This window comes from Hyla sarda, chromosome 6, assembly GCF_029499605.1.
Source record: "Hyla sarda isolate aHylSar1 chromosome 6, aHylSar1.hap1, whole genome shotgun sequence".
Taxonomy (NCBI): domain Eukaryota; kingdom Metazoa; phylum Chordata; class Amphibia; order Anura; family Hylidae; genus Hyla; species Hyla sarda.
In genome coordinates, this window is record NC_079194.1 from 238,246,804 (window position 1) to 238,265,973 (window position 19,170).

At 45.6% G+C, this 19,170-nt stretch overlaps 1 protein-coding gene across 2 annotated transcripts in view; it reads right to left on the reverse strand.

The window, feature by feature from the left end:
- Nucleotides 1-1,649: 1,649 nt before the first annotated feature.
- The window catches only part of LOC130277714 (interferon-induced transmembrane protein 1-like), a 35,795-nt gene continuing 18,274 nt past the window's right edge, over nt 1,650-19,170 (reverse strand). The window contains exons 2-3 of one of the 2 annotated variants that reach the window (XM_056528431.1): nt 3,230-3,554; nt 1,650-1,923 (exon numbers count right to left, since the gene is read on the reverse strand). In XM_056528431.1, coding sequence (XP_056384406.1) covers nt 1,744-1,923; nt 3,230-3,499 — 450 coding nt within the window. In that variant the 5' untranslated portion in view covers nt 3,500-3,554 and the 3' untranslated portion in view covers nt 1,650-1,743. Of the gene's footprint in view, nt 1,924-3,229; nt 3,558-19,170 lie in introns of both variants that reach the window. The other variant, XM_056528430.1, reaches the window with a different exon arrangement.

A 19,170-nucleotide genomic window follows, 5' to 3' on the forward strand; every position in this document is an offset into this window, starting at 1 on the left:
ACCTCTGTCCATTTCAGGAACTGTCCAGAGCAGGAGAAAATCCCTATTGCAAACCTCTCCTGCTCTGGACACTTCCTAAAATAGACAGAGGTGTCAGCAGAGAGCACTGTGGTCATACAGAAAAGAAACTAAAAAAAATATATAGTGGAACATACAGCAGCTGATGAGTATTGGAAGGATTAAGATTTTGTAATAGAACTGTTGATATAAAAAAAAATTATTTCCACTTTAGTACCAGTAACAACATATTAGCTTGGATAAATAACATGACCATACATATGCCCTACATCAGATATACACATTTTTCCAGCTTACTGTCTCCTCTCTTTTGTAGTATAGAGCTCCCCACCCCAGCCCCCATAATCTATTGGAATGAGGTTGAAAAAGTAAGGCAAAGTAAGAATATTTTTGTGGATAACTGTATGATATGCTGGGGATGTGGTGGGGATTGGTGACAACAACAGTGCCTGGAAATTTGGCATCTTTCAGCTGGTGATCAGTGGAAAGCTACTTTTTTTTCCTTCATAAGGCTATGTTCACACGGCGGAAGTTCCAAGCAGAATTCTGTAGAAATATTCAGCTCGGAAACTCCACTGCAGCAGAGTCCCATTGATTTCAATGATATCTTGCTGAAGTGTGCACACAGCGAAATTTATGCAACAGATGTTTCTGTTGTGGAGATCCTGATTCCGGCGTCTGCAGAAAGAATAGTCATGTTTATTCTTTTCGCGGATTCCGCTCAGAAATGCCTTACCGTCTTTGAGACGGTGCATGTCCGATCGGTTCTAGCACCTGCCGGATCATTCAAATGTGCTCAAAGGCCGTGTGAACATGGCCTAAGGGTCCACAGGAATCAGCCTGTTGAGCCTCCAAAACAGTTTCCTCCCTTCCTGGAAAAAGTGTAGGGATCTGCTATGCATTGATTTGTTGTGCAGTGACAATCTTCCCCATTTGACCTTAGGGGTATGTGTGTGTGGTGTGTGTGTGTGTGTGTGTGTGTGGGTGGGTGTGTGTGGTGTGTCTGTGTGTGTGTGTGTGTGGTGTGTGTGTGTGAGAGTGTGTGTGTGTGTGTGTGTGTGTGTGTGGTGTCTGTGTGTGGTGTGTGTGTGTGTGTGTGTGTGGTGTCTGTGTGTGTGTGTGTGTGTGTGGGGTGTGTGTGTGTGTGTGTGTGGTGTGTGTGTGTGTGTGTGTGTGTGTGTGTGTGTGGTGTCTGTGTGTGGGGTGTGTGTGGGGTGTGTGTGTGGGTGTGTGGTGTGTGTGTGTGTGTGTGGGGTGTGTGTGGGGTGTGTGTGGGGTGTGTGTGTGGGGTGTGTGTGTGGGGTGTGTGTGTGTGTGTGTGTGTGTGTGTGGTGTGTGGTGTGTGTGGTGTGTGTGTGTGGTGCCTGTGTGTGTGTGTGTGTATTATTTTCTCTTGTTAGCTGGCGCTGCCCTCAGCAATCTGCCACCCTAGGCACTGGATTTCCAGTGACAAACACAGTTGTGTATATTCCTGGTTTATCACTACTAACCACATTCCAAAACCAAGAACATATACATTTGTAAAAAAAAAAATATATATATATATATCCATTGTGCACATATCTCAATGTTTTTCTATAAAGTACATTTTCCGAAAGCTAACATGATACAACTAAGCATGCCTTCATTCTTTAATAATGCCATTTCCCCACCAAAGGCATAAGAATCAGTCTTGGTCAGATTAGAGCCTAGAAGTCATCCGAATACTGTTATGTGTCATAGTCTTTACATCCTAAGCCAGCTCCTAATGGTATTCATCAGGTAAACGAGATTGAAATACATGATGGTTACTGTGATGAGGAACCACAGAATGGTCAGGACTGTAGAGGCAATGTTTAAGGAACGGGCTCTGGCTCCATAGTTTCGGGCTTCATTATAATTTCCAACCATTTTCTGATCCCGAGACTGCAAGGAGAATGAACAAGAAATTTTATTGACATAACATAATTAATAGAGACTATTAGTTTTAATGCATTTTTTACCATAACCAATCTTAGTTATGAAGTTCTTTTTTGGGCTCTTTTACACAGGCCAACGGGCATCAGATAATAATTGTCGACTTTGGTTGTTGGTGTTTCTTTATTAAAGGGGTATTCCGGGCAAAAAAAGTTTATTCCCTATCCAAAGGATAGAGGATAAGATGTCTGATTGTGGGGAGCCCACCGCTGGGACCCCCCGAGATCTCCCTGCAGCACCCCGCATTCTATGCGGGAGCTGCGTCTCCAGTTTCGGAAACCTCAGGGTTTCCGGGACTGGGGACGTGACATCACGCCACGCCCCCTCCATTCATGTCTATGGGAGGGGGCGTGACGGCCATCACGCCCCCTCCCATAGACATGAATGGAGGGGGCGGGGCGTGACATCCCCAGTCCCGGAAACCCGGAGGTTTCAGAAACTGGAGATGCAGCTCCCGCATAGAACGTGGGTGCTGCAGGGAGTCCCAGCGGCGGGCCCCCCACAATCAGACATCTTATTCCCTATCCTTTATCCTTTGGATGGGGAATGAAATGTTTTTGCCCGGAATACCCCTTTAAGCCTATACAAAGCTCCATCAATTGTTTGGAAATCTATGTCCAAGTGAAATGTTAGCATTTCCTTTTTAATAAAATAGCAAAAATGTGTATAATACTGTTTTACCCCAAATTATGGGGTATTGAGTGTAGAATGATGGGGGGACATTTTTATTTTTTTCCCCCAAAGTAAAACTTTTTATTTTCCATACAAAGATAGACACGGTACAATAAATATAAAGAACAGTGGCTGAGAGGTACAAATTAAAGCCAAAAAAGGTCAATCGATGAGGTCCAGCAGAAAACAGGGACATATTTTTTTTTTAATTCTAGCACAAGGCCACAACATAACAAAATGAAATGTAAAAAATGGGAAGCATTGGATGCATTGTACATGCACTAAAGTGATGGGGGAAAATGTACCAAAATAAAGCTAAAGAAATGTTATTGAAGTTCGTTCTAATAGTAAAACCCTTGTTAAACCTCTCCAGATCTCTCATGACCGGACAGCAGCTGGAGGTGTAATTCTGTAATATTTTGGAGATTACTGCTCTGCGGTGTCACCATCTATGCTGTCTTGTGCCCAATGTTATTTGAGACTGCACATGAAGACAGTCAAGGCAAACATCTGGGCCTTTTAAATGATAATTTCGCCATTTTGGCAACCTTTGAGTGTTTGAAATATGAAGTATTCTACTTACCTTAACAGAAAAGATAAGTGCAATAAGTCCGAGGCAGCAGAAGTTCATGTAGAATGTGTTAACTATGGACCAGATGACATGATCTCTTACAGGAGCTTGACCAGATGTGATGGCCACCTTAGTGGACTCCACTTGAATGGTTGTGTCTTTCAGAGGGATCATTTCTACTACCTTCGACAACTCTTCACCTTCATTGCCAACATAATAAAGGGCCGACTTTGATAAAGGTTCTTCAACCTGTTGGGTGGAAATATCTTCCTTGGTTTCCATTTTTCAAGAGAAAAGTATGCCCGGTGACTCGATGTTGGCTATACTGTCAGTGGAGCTGCTGGATTAAAATACAGGAAGAGGGAGGAACAAGTGACATAGGCTATTTTGCTTTCCTTTTTGCATTTAGGACTTTTCATAGGCAATAATTAAACATGAAGTCATTCTGTGTTGTAAATCCCTGTTTTCCAGATCAGAAAGGAACCATTGTGAAATGGAGCAAAGGCTAAAAAGATAAGCTGAGAGAGTTAAAGAAAGATAAACAATGGGTAGATCATTAATGGATGAAGGTAAGGACTGTCTATTCTGTGTTTATACTACATGAAAGATAACAAGGTCAGGCCCTATTATCGATAACTTGCAATAACGTGGTGAAATCTATCTGACAAGTTTCCCAGTCTGACGTCTACATTAAAGACAAATAGAGACCATATCTTGGATTCTGACAAAAAAAACAGGATTATCCCTTAAAGAGAATCTGACACCCAGTTCACCTGCTAAACCCAATATACTGTATTATAGTGCAGGTGAATAGATTTACAAAGAGGGACCACTTACTTAACCCCTTAAGGACAATGGACGTACTCCTACACCCCCGTTTCCGAGTCCTTAAGGACCGAGGACGTAGGAGTATGTTCTGTCCATTCCCGGCCCCCGCTCACTAGCCGGAGGGGAGCTGGTGCCCGATGCCTGCTGAAATCGTTCAACAGGCATCGCGGCATATCGCCCAGGGGGGTCATGATGACCCCCCCCCCGTGTCGGCGATCGCAGCGTATCGCTCGTCAATTCAGACGAGCGATGTGCTGCGATTACGTTCCCCGCCGCTCGCCGGGCGGGGATCAGAGCCGGATGTCTGCTGACTTCATTCAGCAGACATCCCGGCAGTGTGCAGGATGACCTCCTATACCTGTGATCGCTGCAGGGCGCCGGTAACTACTTACCGGCGTTCTGCAGCGGTTCCGCGTCATCAGGGTCACGTGACCCTGTGACCCGGATATAGATGGTGACTGGTGGTGTAATATACACCACCAATCACCATCCGTGCTGTACTGGGGGCTGGCATTGTGGCCACCCCCCTCAGTACAGTTGTGATTGGATGGCCAAAGTGGCCACACCAATTACAGTGTAATGGGAGGGGATGGTGGGGGCTAGGAGCATGTTGCTCCGTTCTGCCCGCCATTCCACAGAGATCTGGCAAGCAGGATGGAGCCCCGTGCTGCCCACCATCCCCTCAGTTAAAAAAAAGTGCCCCATGCCCCCTTTTTGTGGCCCCTTGGCACAGAAATCCCCAAGGGTTAGTTTTAGATTAGGTAGGGACAGGTTAGGGTTAAAAAAAAAATAAAAAAATTTCAGCGTGGGTGTCCAGGGGTCCGTAGCACCTTTAGCTGCGTGACCCCGGCCCTGCTGGGTCGCTGCAGCCTGCGTTTTTTTTTTTGGCGCAGATGTTTTTCTTTTTTTTCACCTAAGCGTGTGTGCGGACCCTCTTAGTTATAAAAGAGTGGTCCGCCACCGTTTGTTAAAGCCCACCCGCCGCTTATCAGTCCCGTAGTACTGATCAGCGTTTTTTTGTGGTGCCGGCGCTTTTTTCGGGTTTTCTAGTGCTTTTTTGCACCCATAGGCGGTCCGTGTCACCAGTAGCAGGCGGGTACTGTGTGGCCGGACCGTGCCTGTGTGTGCTAGACCTGGCGGCTGGACTCCAGTCGATATAGCCAAAATGAGGACCTTTTGGGGCCTCGTGCTGCATATGGGTATAGTTAAAAAACCCAGTGTCAGGCAATATTGGAGTGGGGACGTCTTTTACCAGACACCCCTCTACAGTATGGCCATGACACGTTCCCGGTTCTAGGCCATTCGGAGATGTTTGCATTATGCTGATAATGCGGCATGTCCCCCCCGAACTGATCCTGCGTATGACCGCCTGTATAAAATCAGGCCGGTCATCAATCACTTCGGGGCCAGATTTTGGGAGGCCTATGTCTCAGGGCGGGAGGTCTGTATTGATGAGTCTCTCATCAGCTTCAAAGCAATACATCCCTACCAAGCGGGCGCAGTATAGCGTGAAGATTATAAACTTGCAAGTGTACCCAGAGGTACTCTCGCAAAGTTTATAAGTGTATGAGAGACGAGATTCCCGTTTTGAACCCCCAGAATGTCCCCCCCACTCTGGGTGTTAAGGGAAAAATCCTTTGGGGCCTTTTGCACCCATTGCTAGATAAAGGTTACCACCTTTACGTGGATAACTTTTATACTAGTATCCCTCTCTTCACATCCCTCGCCGCCAGATCCACGGTCCCTTGTGGGACAGTCCGGAAGAATCAAAGAGGCCTTCCGCCCCATCCCCTACATGCTCCTATACCCCGGGGTGAGTCCCGTGCCTTTTCCCATGAGAACCTGTTGTTGGTCCGGTATAAGGACAAGAGGGATGTCCTTATGCTCACCACTATTCATGGGAACGGCAGCACCCCTGTCCCTGTGCGAGGTACCGCGGGACCGGTCCTCGAGCCCGATTGTATTCTGGACTACAATCGGTATATGGGGGGAGTTGATCTTTCTGATCAAGTCCTCAAGCCATATAATGCCATGCGGAAAACACGTGTATGGTATAAAAAGGTTGCAGTCTACATGGCACAGGTTGCCATGTACAACTCTTTTATACTGTACCAGAACGCTGGCAACACAAGGACATACCTGGAGTGCCAAGAGGTAGTTCTAAAGGCCCTCATCTATGGTGACCACCAAAGAGCGGGTCAGAGCACCTCTGGAACTTTAAGTCCCCGGATCGTCCCCGGCCAACACTTTCCATGTGTGATCCCCAACACTGGAAGGACGGTACGAACCCAGAAAAAATGCAGAGTGGAAGGGGAGACGGAAGGACACCCCGTACCAATGTGACACTTGCCCCGATCATCCGGGCCTCTGCATAGGCTGCTTCAGGGAGTATCACACTTCCATGGAGTACTAAATTTTCCATCCTTTGCCCTAATTTTCATTCCCCAGAATTCGGCTCCAATGTACCAGTCCAGGGTACATTAACTTCCAAATTTTAAACCAAACCCCCCCCCCCCCCCCCCCCAAAAAAAATAAATAAAATTTTCCCAATACCCCAATATCTTTTTTTTTTGTCTTCCCTCTAAAAAATGGGTCATGGGACACAGAGTCAACAGCATTGGAGGTTTGCATTTGCCTCAAATGCGCAACGCACTCTCTCCCCACCTGAGCGGGTTGCGCATTTGAGGTAACAGAATAGGGACGGCCCCACACATCCCCTTCCCAGAATGATGATTCAGAGTATAGGGTTTGGGGCGGGCATCATATTTACTTTTGGCTGTACTCTGGGTCATCATTCTGGGAAAATAATTGGCATATGAGTACTAAAATTGCAATTTTCTTCCCCCCATAGTACACTTCATCCATTCCTGGAAAATAAATGAAGGGAACACCCGTCTGTTCCAAATCTCCACTTCATCCTATACACCTTACCTAGGGGGTGTACTGTTTGTAATAGGTTCACATGTGGGTGCTCCTTTCTTGTATTTTTCTCTGAATGTATGTAACTGTTATGTACGTAACAAACATCCGCCTCAAATGCGAAGAGTTCTCGCTGAGCTCTGTCGTATTTCCAGGCGACAATTCGGAGTCACATGTTAGTTGTTCCCAGAAAGATGAAGCAGAGCATAGGTTGAAAATTGTAATTTTCAAAAAGCTACCCTTCATCCATTCCTGGAAAATAAATTTAGGAAACACCTGTGCATTAAAAATGTCCTCTTTACCCCTATACCCATTCCTCAGGGTGGGTACTTTCTGTAATGGTGTCACATGTGGGCGTTTCATTTTTGTATTTTCTTCGGAATGTATGTAACAGCTACTGATATGCCATAGGCCTCAAATGCAAACAGATCTCTATGACTTCTGAGTCTTGTTGTGCGCCCGCCCAGCACATTACCCCATATGTAGATGTATTTTTATAGTCAGGGGAAAAAGCCCTCCAAAATTTGTAACCCAATTCCTCATATTACCCCATGTGAAAATGTTAAAAATTGGGTAACCCCAGCATTTTAGTGTAAAAAAGAATCAAATTTTTAAATTTATGGCCCACTTTTCAAAAAACCTGTGAGGTGTTATTTCCCACTGTACCCCTTGTTACGTTCATTGAGGGGTGTAGTTTGTAGGTTTTTTTTTTGCTGTTGGGGGCTTTATAAATGCATATGACCCCCGACTTCAATTTCAACAAAATTTTCACTCCTTCCATTCTGAGCATTGCAGTGCGTCCACATAGCAATTTACATCCACATATGGGGTATTTTTTTTCTCAGACAAAATTGTTCTACAAATTTTGGGGGCCTTTTGCCCTATTACCCAATGTGAAAATGAAACATTTGGGGTAACACTATCAATATAGTGCAAAAAAATCAAATTTTTTACTTTTACGGCCCACTGTTCAAAAAACCTGTGAAGTGTAAGTACTCACTGTAACACTGGTTACATTCCCCGAGGGGTCTAGTTTCCAAAATGGTATGCCATGTGGGTTTTCCTTTGCTGTCCTGGTACCATAGGGGCTTCCTAAATGCGGCATGCCCCCAGAGCAAAATTTGCTTCCAAACAGCCAAAATGTGACTCCTTCTCTTCTGAGACCTGTAGTGTGCCAGCAGAGCACTTTTCACCCCCATATGGGGTGTTTTTTGAATCAGGAGAAATTGGGCTTCAAATTTTGGGGGGTAATTTATGCTTTAACCCTTTGTAAAAATTTTGGGAAACCAAGCATTTTAGGTAAAATGTATTATTTTTTACATTTGCAAAAGTCACGAAACACCTGTGGGGTATTAAGGCGCACTTAATTCCTTGTTACGTTCCTCATGGGGTCTAGTTTCCAAAATGGTATGCCATGGTTGTTTTTTTTTTATGCTGTTTTGGCGCCCTAGGGGCTTCCTAAAGGTGACATGCCCCCCAAAAACCATTTCAGAAAAATGTTCTTTCCAAAATCCCCTCCTTCGCTTCTAAGCCCTCTACTGCGCCCGCCGAACACTTTACATAGACATATGAGGTATGTGCTTACTCGAGAGAAATTGGGCTACAAATACAAGTAAAAATCCTCTGGGCCTGTGTGGATGATGACGTGAGATGTGCCAGGGAGCGGAATCTGAGGTGCTGCTGGTTTTCACCAGAGCCCGCCGCAAAGCGGCATGGTTTTGCTGCGGCAGGCCGCACCCAGGTCGCTACCCCTGGCACGACTCGACCTCACAGGTAGCTGGGAGGTGGTGTGGCACAGAAGGAGACTGGAAGGATGTAGCAAGATAGCAGTAGGTCAGGAACACAGGTGCAGGGGAGGTAAGGAAGCAAGGAACAGGTACACAGTAACAGAGACACAGAACTTTCACTATGGCAATAGACAACCAAAGATCCGGCAGGGAACCAAGGGAGGAGCTGATATTTAATGACCAGAGTGCAGGTGTAGAAACTAATTAAATGAGCACTGACCCTTTAAGAGTGAGAGCTCCGGTGTGCGCGCGCCCTAGGAGGTGGGGGCACGTGCACCAGGGCTACGAGGACACGTAGAGGTGGGAGGTGAGTTACGGGCTGGGATTCGCATGCGGGCGCCTCCAGTGATGCGAATCCCAGCCCTGCCTGCAGCGGGGACATGAGCAAAGAGCGCTCACGGCCAGCGTGTCCGGCCAGAGCACAGGCGTTACAGTACCCCCCCCCCCCTTTGGTCTCCCCCTCATCTCTGGAATTCAGAGAGTTCCCCACTACATGAGACCAGGGGGGTTTCTGGAATGGGCAAAGGCTATAAGCATGGGCCAACTGACAATACTCAGGGCCCCCGGACCAAAAAAAGGCCAGGGCCCCTGCTAGGCTCTGCAGCTCGTCAATCTTCTGCCACGCCCCTATTCCATCCAAATCCCACACACAATAAACTAAAATTTATATATGTAAGAAACACTTTAACGTAGGTAAATTTCCATGACCAATAATACTGTTATACAAGGAGAAAATATATACCACCACACAATAACTGGATAATACCGCCATACTGTACTGAATAAAACCACCATACACAGACCAGTATACTATACAGGATCTGTATACAATATAAGTGATTATATACAGGAATGGCGTACAGCTGTTATCAAATGGCAGTAGATACCAGCTGTACAAAGGATGTGTATACCATTTAAGTGATTACAGTAAAATTTTGGGACTCGCAATTACATATTTTCTGATCAGCGGCGTCCTCTTTCCTTTTCTTCTCTGTCCGGATCAGACCGCCATGTGGATCTCTTAACATCTGCAGGACAAACATGTCAGACTCTGCATTTTTCCAGTGCTCTTCCCTCCTCTACACAATCTTTCCATATGTAGGCCCACAAACTATAATAATGCCCTCCTTGTATCCTGCACAGTAAAAGGGCAGGTAGGTAGGTAGCCAGGTAAATAGGTAACTAGGTAGGTAGATCAGGAAGACAGATATGTAGGTAGGTTACAAGCCAGGTAGGTAGGGGGCTAGCTAGGTAGTTAGGCAGCCATGTATGAATGCCAGGTATGTACATAGTTAGGTAGCTGGGTATGTAGGTTGTTAGATAGCCTGGTATGTAGGCAAGTAGTTAGGCATCCAGGTATAAAGTTATAAAGGTAGCTCCCCCTTCCCCGAAGGTATAGGCAGCAGAGTTAACCCCCTTCCCTGCAGGTATAGGCAACAGAGTTAACCCCCCTTCCCTGTAGGTATAGACAGCAGAGTTAACCCCTCCCCTTCCCTCTAGGTATAGGCAGCTTAGTTAACCCCCCTTCCCTGTAGGTATACACAGCAGAGTTAACCCCTCCCACTTAAGTAAGTGATCCCCCTTTGTAAAGATGTTTACCCACACTTTAACCCAGTATATTGGGTTAAGTGCAGATGAACAGGGTGTCAGATAATCTTTAAACTGACCTCTTGTCTTATAGTAATAAGACATTGACTCAGCTATGGGTATGTTTAAAACCTCACTTTTTTGGCATAGGTTGGCAACTAACAGAACTGAAGGCTACAGTAGATCCACCAATTTCAAAGGACCAAATGTTGTCCAATAGTGACCCAGTTGGATACATTTCTGAGCACGGGGGGAATCTATGAAAACCAGTGCACAGGAAAAGCTGGCCAGTTTCCTGTAGAAACCAATTAAATTGCTGAAGTCTTTTTTTAAAATAAATGAAGGAATCTGATTGGTTACTATGAACAACTGATCAACTTTTGATAAATCTCCCCCAGAGGGTTTTTTTTTTTTCTGAAACCTAAAGCACAGCCACCTGATCTGTAAGTAATAGCAAACACAACTATAGAAAAATGGCGTCTAGCCTGAATTGATACATTATGACTTCATTTCTGAATAATTATGGACAACACACACCTACAAATTGTCATACAAATATTCATATTACACTTACTTTTTGGAAGCTTTATATTTCCACTAGGTCTAGAAGTCAGATGCGGATTGTCTATATCAGCCAAGTGGAGGCAGGACTCCGTATTCTCAGAATTGGAGTATAACCCCACCCTGACTGGTAGCTGATAAAACTATATACGCACAAGAACGTCGTTTTGTAAAGATAAAAAAGACAAAACTTTGCATCTTTTTAAATAGAAAATAATCTAGAGAGTGCTCTGTACTGTTACGTGAAGCATATATAGTTATATAGTATAGTATACTTTACTTTACGGATTCTTACAATGGGTTTCAGGAATGATATATGTTAGCATGTTTGACATATATATATATATATATATATATATATATATCTTAGTTTATACAAAAATATGTTTTGATTAAACTAAAATTGTGTTTATTTACATATATTTCTATTCGTACATTTTTATGTTGACTTTTTATTTATCTAACAGTACATTATTGCTTTAGCATTTAAAGCATTAGTAAACCTTTCGACATGTCAATAACATTTTTTAGAATGCACTCGAGACCCACTGCGATTGTCAGTTCACTTCATGTCTGGCTGCCAAATCCGAAGTATGTGCTTCTTAGGCCCCTTTCACACTATACATTCATCTGCTTTAAAGATCCGTTATAATGTTACGTTATGAAAACCCAGAACATCAGCCGTTACAAAATGCCATTATAGTCTATGGGATTTTTACATTATCCGTTTTAACCCGTTATAGCCTGTTATTAATAATGGACGTTATTTTGTTATGGGAGAAGTGCATGCACTATGGGGGAGATTTATCATTGCCCCTAAACATAGACAAAAAAAAAAAAAAAAACGCTCTAAAAGCAAAAAAAAAAAAAAAAGGGACCCTTTGGAAGTCACAGAACATACGCAAAACGTAGTATAAATACACGGAGAACCAGCGTATAATGAATCAAAGATAGAAAAAGTTTATTTCAATACAAATTATTAAAAACAGTCACAGGGGCAGTTCAAGCACAAGCAGCATATTTAGCGACTTTTATGCGTCTTTTGATGTAGACAGTTTCACTCTTTTTTCCTACCCGTAGAACTTTTTCTCTTTGACCATGCAGTGGTCACGTATTTATCATTTGCGACTTTTGTCAAAAGTCGCTATTTTGTGCACAAAAGTACTTTTTTAGGCGCAAAGCTACACCACCTACCAGTAGGCGCGAGAATCACTTCTACCTTCCGCAATTCAACCTTTAACCCCTTGTGGATGACAGCGTCCCACTCCCCTTCTATGACGCACTCAGGAGCTGTGCGCGGGTCATAGCTGGGGTGTCCTGGTGACTATCTGCCACCAGGATCCATCTCTAATGCCAGACATCACCGATCACTGTGATGCCCGGCTTTAACCCCTTAGACACCGCAATCAAATTTGATTGTAGCCTCTAAAGTGCAAGAAAAAATTTCCCGGCAGCTCTGTGAAATTAAAGGGGTACTCCGGTGAAAAACTTTTTTTTTTTTTTTCTTAAATCAACTGGTGCCAGATAGTTAATCAGATCTGTAAACTACTTCTATTAAAAAATCTTTATCCTTCCTGTACTTATTAGCTGCTGAATACTACAGCGGAAATTCTTTTATTTTTGAAACACAGAGCTGTCTGCTGAAATCATGAGCACAGTGCTCTCTGCTGACATCTCTGTCCATTTTAGGAACTGTTCAGAACAGCATATGTTTGCTATGGGGATTTCCTTTTACGCTGGACAGTTCCTAAAATGGACAGAGATGTCAGCAGAGAGCACTGTGATCATGATGTCAGCAGAGAGCTCTGTGTTTGAAACAGAAAAGAATTTCCACTGTAGTATTCAGCAGCTAATAAGTACAGGAAGGGTTAAGCTTTTTTAATAGAAGTAATTTACAAATCTGTTTAACTTTCTGGCACCAGATGATTAAAAAAAAAAAAAAAAAAGAAGTTTTTCACAGGAGTACCCCTTTAAGTAAAAACACCAAACCTGCCAAATTCAGTACCCGGGAAAGTGTCTACTTCCCTCCCTCACAAGCGTCTAGAAAAAGTGTATGTGGTAGAGCTTTTCCCACCACAGCAGAACTGCGCAAAATTAATCATCCTACTGCACCTTCTTGATAAATAAGATACAGGCTAGTCAAACCCACCACCCAAATAAACGTGGGAAAATAGCTCTACCGTAGACATTCTTTGTTATATCTGGGCCTATGTCTTCTGTTCTTTCTCCCGTCACAAAATAACATCCGTTATTAATAACGGGCTATGACGGGTTAAATCGGATAATGTAAAAATCCCATAGACTATAATGGGATTTCGTAATGGCCATATAGGTCTTTGTAACGGCCGATCTTCACAGTTTTCATGACAGAACATTATAACGGATGAATGTATAGTGTGAAAGGGGCCTTAGACTATATAAGGGTATGTTCACAAAGGAGAATTTCCATGTGGAATCTAGTGGAAAAATTCAGCTCAGAAATTCTGCTACATAAAGTTAACATTTGTGGAAAGGATTTTGTCCCATTCACATGGCAGATTTTCTGCTGCAGAAGTTCTGTATACTGTATTCTGCAATAAGAGTGATCATGTCTATTATTTTTGGGGAATTCTGCAGCAGAGTTCCATTGAAGTCATTGAGACTCTGAATTCCATCCCACTTTTTGGTTAGCCACGCCCATTTCCAAGTAAAAAACCCACTCCGAGTGTTTTCAAAAGTGTAGGTTGTGCGGTGTAAAATTTGGGCTCAGAATTAGTCGCACGGATGGTGCAACAAAAATGTAGGCTTTAGTAAATCAGGGCCATTCTGTGTAGAATCTGCAAAACTGCAAAAATTCCGCTGCCAGCTTGGCAGAATGGAATCTGAGCAGAAGCACAGAAATTTTTTGTGGTTTTGTCCAGGGGCGGACTGACAGGTCGGTCCAATGGGCCGTCGTCCTAAGGCCCGGCCGGGAAGGGGGTCCGCTGTCCACCGCCTGTCACTTTAAATAAATAAAAAAAATAAAAAAAATAAAAAAATACAATTATATATATATATATATATATATATATATATATATATATATTTTTTTTTTTATTTCCCATGACACCCGGGGCCGGCACCGCTACCGCGGTGTCTGTGATTTAGCCGGCGGGCTCGCCCCCCGGAGAACCAGTGGCGTCGCTAGGGGGGGGGGAGAGAGGGGACCATGCCCCCCCCCCCCCCTAGATCAGGCCGTGCTGCCCTGATGGCGCGAGATTTTGGCGTGAATAATTTTTTTTTTATAATTTCCCGCCCCAGCCTGTGCCTCACAGCGCTGGAGGGAGGGGGGGGAAGGGAAGCGTACGTGCGTACTGCGCACCCAGCGTCTCCCCCTCCCCCTGCGTCCCCCTCTGGCACAGTAAGCCAAAAATGGTGCCGAAGATACCGTGGAACTGCAAGCTGCGCCCTGTGCCGGCTTGCTTAAGGTACTGTAGCCTTTCCACCCCTCTGTTACCCCCCCCCCCCTCATTCATGTCCACCCTCCTTTCATTCATGTCCGCCTTGTCCACCCTGTCACCCATGTTCACCACCTCCCCTGTCCAGCCCCAGTCTACCCTGTCACCCATGTCCATCCCCCATTCACCCCTCTGTCCCTTTTGCCACCCCTCTTTTACCCCCTTGTCATTATTTCCACCCCCCTGTCATCCATGTCCACCTTGGCCACCCCTGTTTATCCCTCTGTCACCCCTGTCCACCCCCTTATTCACCTCTCTGTCCCTTTGTGACCCCTGTCCACCCCTCTTTTACCCCCTTGTCACGCCTGTCCACACCTCTGTCCACCCCTCCAATCTACCCCCTGTCACCCATGTCCACCCCTTTAACCCCCTTGTCATCCATGTCCACCCCTGTCACCCATGTCCCCCCTGGGCAACCCTCTGACCACCCCCCCCCAGTCTACCCCTCTGTCAACCATGTCCACCCCCTATTCACGCTTCTGACCCCCTGTTACCCCTGTTCACGCCCCCTCTGTCCCTTGTCTACCCCGTCAGCCATGTCCACCCCCCTATTCACCCCCCCCTGTCACCCCTGTTCACCCCCCCATCTCCCATGTCCACCCCCCCTGTCATCCATGTCCACCTTGGCCACCTCTCTGTCACCCATGATCACCCCCCATCCACCCCTCTGACCACCCTCTAGTCTACCCCTCTGTCACCCCTCTGTCACCCATGTCCACCCCCTATTCACCCCTCTGTCCTTTTGTCACCCCAGTCCACCTCTCTCACTCCTGTCCACCCCTTTTACCCCCTTTTCACCCTCCTGTCATGCATGTCCACCCCCCTATCCACCTCTCTGTCACCCCTGTCCATCCCCCCTGTCACCCATGATGTTCACTCTCCATTGTCAACCCCTGACCACATCCTTGTCACCCATGTCCATCCCCTATTCACCCCTCTGTCCCCCCTATCCACCCCTCTATTACCACCTTGTCACGCCTGTCCACCCCTCTGTCACCCCTACACCCCCTGTCACCATGTTCACTCTTCTACACCCCTCTACCACCCATGTACACCCCTCTGCCACCCCCTGTGCCCCGTCACCCATGTGCACTCCTTTACATCCCTCTGCAACTCATGTACACTCCGCTACACCCCCGTCACCCATGTACACTCCTCTACACCCCTCTGCCACCCATGTACACTAGTCTACACCCCTCTGCCAACCATGTACACTCCTCTACACCCCTCCGTCACCCCTGCACACTCCTCTACACCCCTCCGTCACCCCTGCACACTCCTCTACACCCCTCCGTCACCCATGTACACTCCTCTACACCCCTCCGCCACCCATGTACACTCCTCTACACCCCTCCGCCACCCATGTACACTAGTCTACACCCCTCTGCCACCCATGTACACTAGTCTACACCCCTCCGCCACCCATGTACACTCCTCTACACCCCTCTTTCACCCATGGAGAAAAAAAAGTGTGGAGCCTAATAGGTTTGTTTTGCAGGTTTAATGGTGAAGAATTGTGGCTGGAAGAAATTCTCATGATGGCGCAGACCAAATGGAGAAGAGAAGGGAACAAGGCTAATTAGAGAAGACGTCATTTGTGAGTTGCTGTCTAAAGCAGCACTTTAATCTACAGCTAAATAGATATAGGGCATTTTGTGTATTGCGGCCCTTTTCCTACCCCCTGTAGTGAGGCAGACTGTCTGCCAGAAATACTCTGTGCTGCGGGGAAGCCTACTCCATCTTCTACCTTCCTTTCACCGCCCCCCTATATGATGGTACAGTCAGAGATATAAGTTATATTTCACATATAACTTACCGTATATGCCGGCGTATAAGACGACTGGGCGTATAAGACGACCCCCAACTTTTACAGTTAAAATATAGAGTTTGGGATATACTTGCCGTATAAGACTACCCCTCCTACCGCTATGTACAGTACCTTATAGTTCCCCCACATTAGGTCGGCAGCATGTTCATGTTCCCCCACATTAGGTCGGCGGCAGTTCCCTCACATTAAGTCGGCGGCAGTTCCCCCACATTAGGTTAGCAGCTCCCCCCCCCCCCCCCCCCCACACACACAATAGTAGGCAGCTCCCCCCCCCCCCACACACACACAATAGTAGGCAGCTCCCCCCACAGACATACAACTTCCAGCCATATAGAGTGTATGGCTGGAGGCTGTATGTCTGTGTACTGCCCCCCACAGTGTTCCGGTCACCGCTCCTCCGGCCCGGGGTCACAATCTACTGCTATGGCCTATGGACCATAGCAGCAGTCCCGGGACCAGAGGAGCGATGATCGGAACACTGTAGATGACGCGCCGCCGGTCACTCACCAGGCCCCGGCCGCGCTCGTCCTCCTCCGCCTCTATGGTTATACGCACGGGACGTCACTGACGTCCCGTGTGTACAACCATAGAGCGGTGGAGAAGCGCAGGAGGACGCGCGGCGGGCGGGGAATGGTAAGTGACCTGCGGAAATCCTTATGTCCCGAAAAGATTTTTCGGGACACGGGGATGTCCGGCATGGTAATACTTACGATTATCGTGCCGGCTCCTGTGTGCGGCTGCAGGCAGGGGCCGGCCAGAGCATGTAAAAACTAATTCATGAATACTAAAAACCAGGGTGCCTCCAGCTGTTGTGAAACTACAACTACCAGCATGCCCGGACAGCCTTTGCCGGTCCGGGCATGCTGGGAGTTGTAGTTTCACAACAGCTGGAGGCACCCTGGTTTTTAAGTATACAGTTATTAGTTTGTACATGCTCTGGCCGGCCCCCGCCTGCAGCCGCACACAGGAGCCGGCACGATAATCGTAAGTATTCCTATGCTGGACCCCAATACCCGGCGTATAAGACGACCCCCGACTTTTCAGAAGAAAATTCGGGGTTAAAAAGTCGTCTTATACGCCGCGATATGCGGTATATATCAGACTGTGCCATCAGGAGTAGGCTTCCCAGCAGCACAGAGTATTTCAGACAGTCTGCCTCACTACAGTTCCCTCCAGAAATACTCTGTGCTGCTGTGCTATTTCTGTAATAAATCTTAGAGGCCTCAGCCTCACCCAAGCAGGAGGCAAAAAAGGTAAAGTGTGTGGCTTATAAATGGACTAGTTGCTATTTTTTACCTGCCTTTCACCGCTCACTATATGATGGCACAGTCAGGGGTGAGTTATATATCTGACTGTGCCATCATGTAGTGAGCTGTAAAAGGCAGGTACTCCTGTGAAAAACTTTTTTCTTTCTTTTTTTAAATCAACTGGTGCCAGAAAGTTAAACAGATTTATAAATTACTTCTATTAAAAAGTCTTAATCCTTCCTTATTAGTGGCTGTATACTACAGAGGAAATTCTTTTCTTTTAGAATTTCTCTTCTGTCACGACCACAGTGCTCTCTGCTGACACCTCTGTCTGTCAGGAACTGTCCAAAGCAGGAGAAATTCCCCATAGCAAACATATGCTGCTCTGGACATTTCCTAAAATGGTGTCAGCAGAGAACACTGTGGTCGTGACAGCAAAAAAATCCAAAAAGAAAAGAATTTCCTCTGAAGTATGCAGCCGCTAATAAGTACTGGTAGGAATAAGATTTTTTTAATAGAAGTAATTTACAAATCTGTTTAACTTTCTGGCACCAGTTGATTTAAAAAAAAATGTTTTCCACCGTAGTACCTCTTTAACCCCTTAAGGACTCAGGGTTTTTCAGTTTTTGCACTTTCGTTTTTTCCTCCTTACCTTTTAAAAATCATAACCCTTTCAATTTTCCACCTAAAAATCCATATCATGGCTTATTTTTTGCGTCACCAATTCTACTTTGCAGTGACAGTCATTTTACCCTAAAATTCACAGCGAAACGGGAAAAAAAATCATTGTGCGACAAAATCGAAGAAAAAACGCCATTTTGTAACTTTTGGGGGCTTTCGTTTCTATGCAGTGCATATTTTGGTAAAAATGACACATTATTCTGTAGGTCCATACGGTTAAAATGATACCCAACTTATATAGGTTTGATTTTGTCGGACTTCTGGAAAAAATCATAACTACATGCAGGAAAATTTATACGTTTAAAAATGTCATCTTCTGACCCCTATAACTTTTTTATTTTTCCACATATGGGGCGGTATGAGGACTCATTTTTTGCGTGTCATCTGAAGTTTTTAGCGGTACAATGTTTGTTTTGATCGGACTTTTTGATCACTTTTTATTCAGTTTTTAATGGTATAAGAAGTGACCAAAAATAAGCTTTTTTAGACTTTGGAATTTGTTTGCGCGTACGCCATTGACCGTGCGGTTTAATTAATGATATATTTTTATAGTTCGGACATTTACGCACACGGCGATACCACAAAATATTTTTTTTTTACACCATTTATTTTTTTTATGGAAAAAGGGGGTGATTCAAAATTTTATTAGGGAAGGGGTTAAATGACCTTTATTAACACTTTTTTTTAAACTTTTTTTTGCAGTGTTATAGCTCCCATAGGGACCTATAACACTGCACACACTGATCTCTCTTGCTGATCACTGGCGTGTATTAACACGCCTGTGATCAGCGTTATCGGCGCTTGACTGCTCCTGCCTGGATCTCAGGCACGGAGCAGCCATTCGTCGATCGGACACCGAGGAGGCAGGTAAGGGCCCTCCCGGTGTCCTGTAAGCTGTTCGGGACTCCGCAATTTCACCGCGGCGGTCCCGAACAGCCCGACTGAGCAGCCGGGATACTTTCACTTTCGACGCGGTGGTCAGCTTTGATCGCCACGTCTGAAGGGTTAATACAGGGCATCACCGCGATCGGTGATGTCC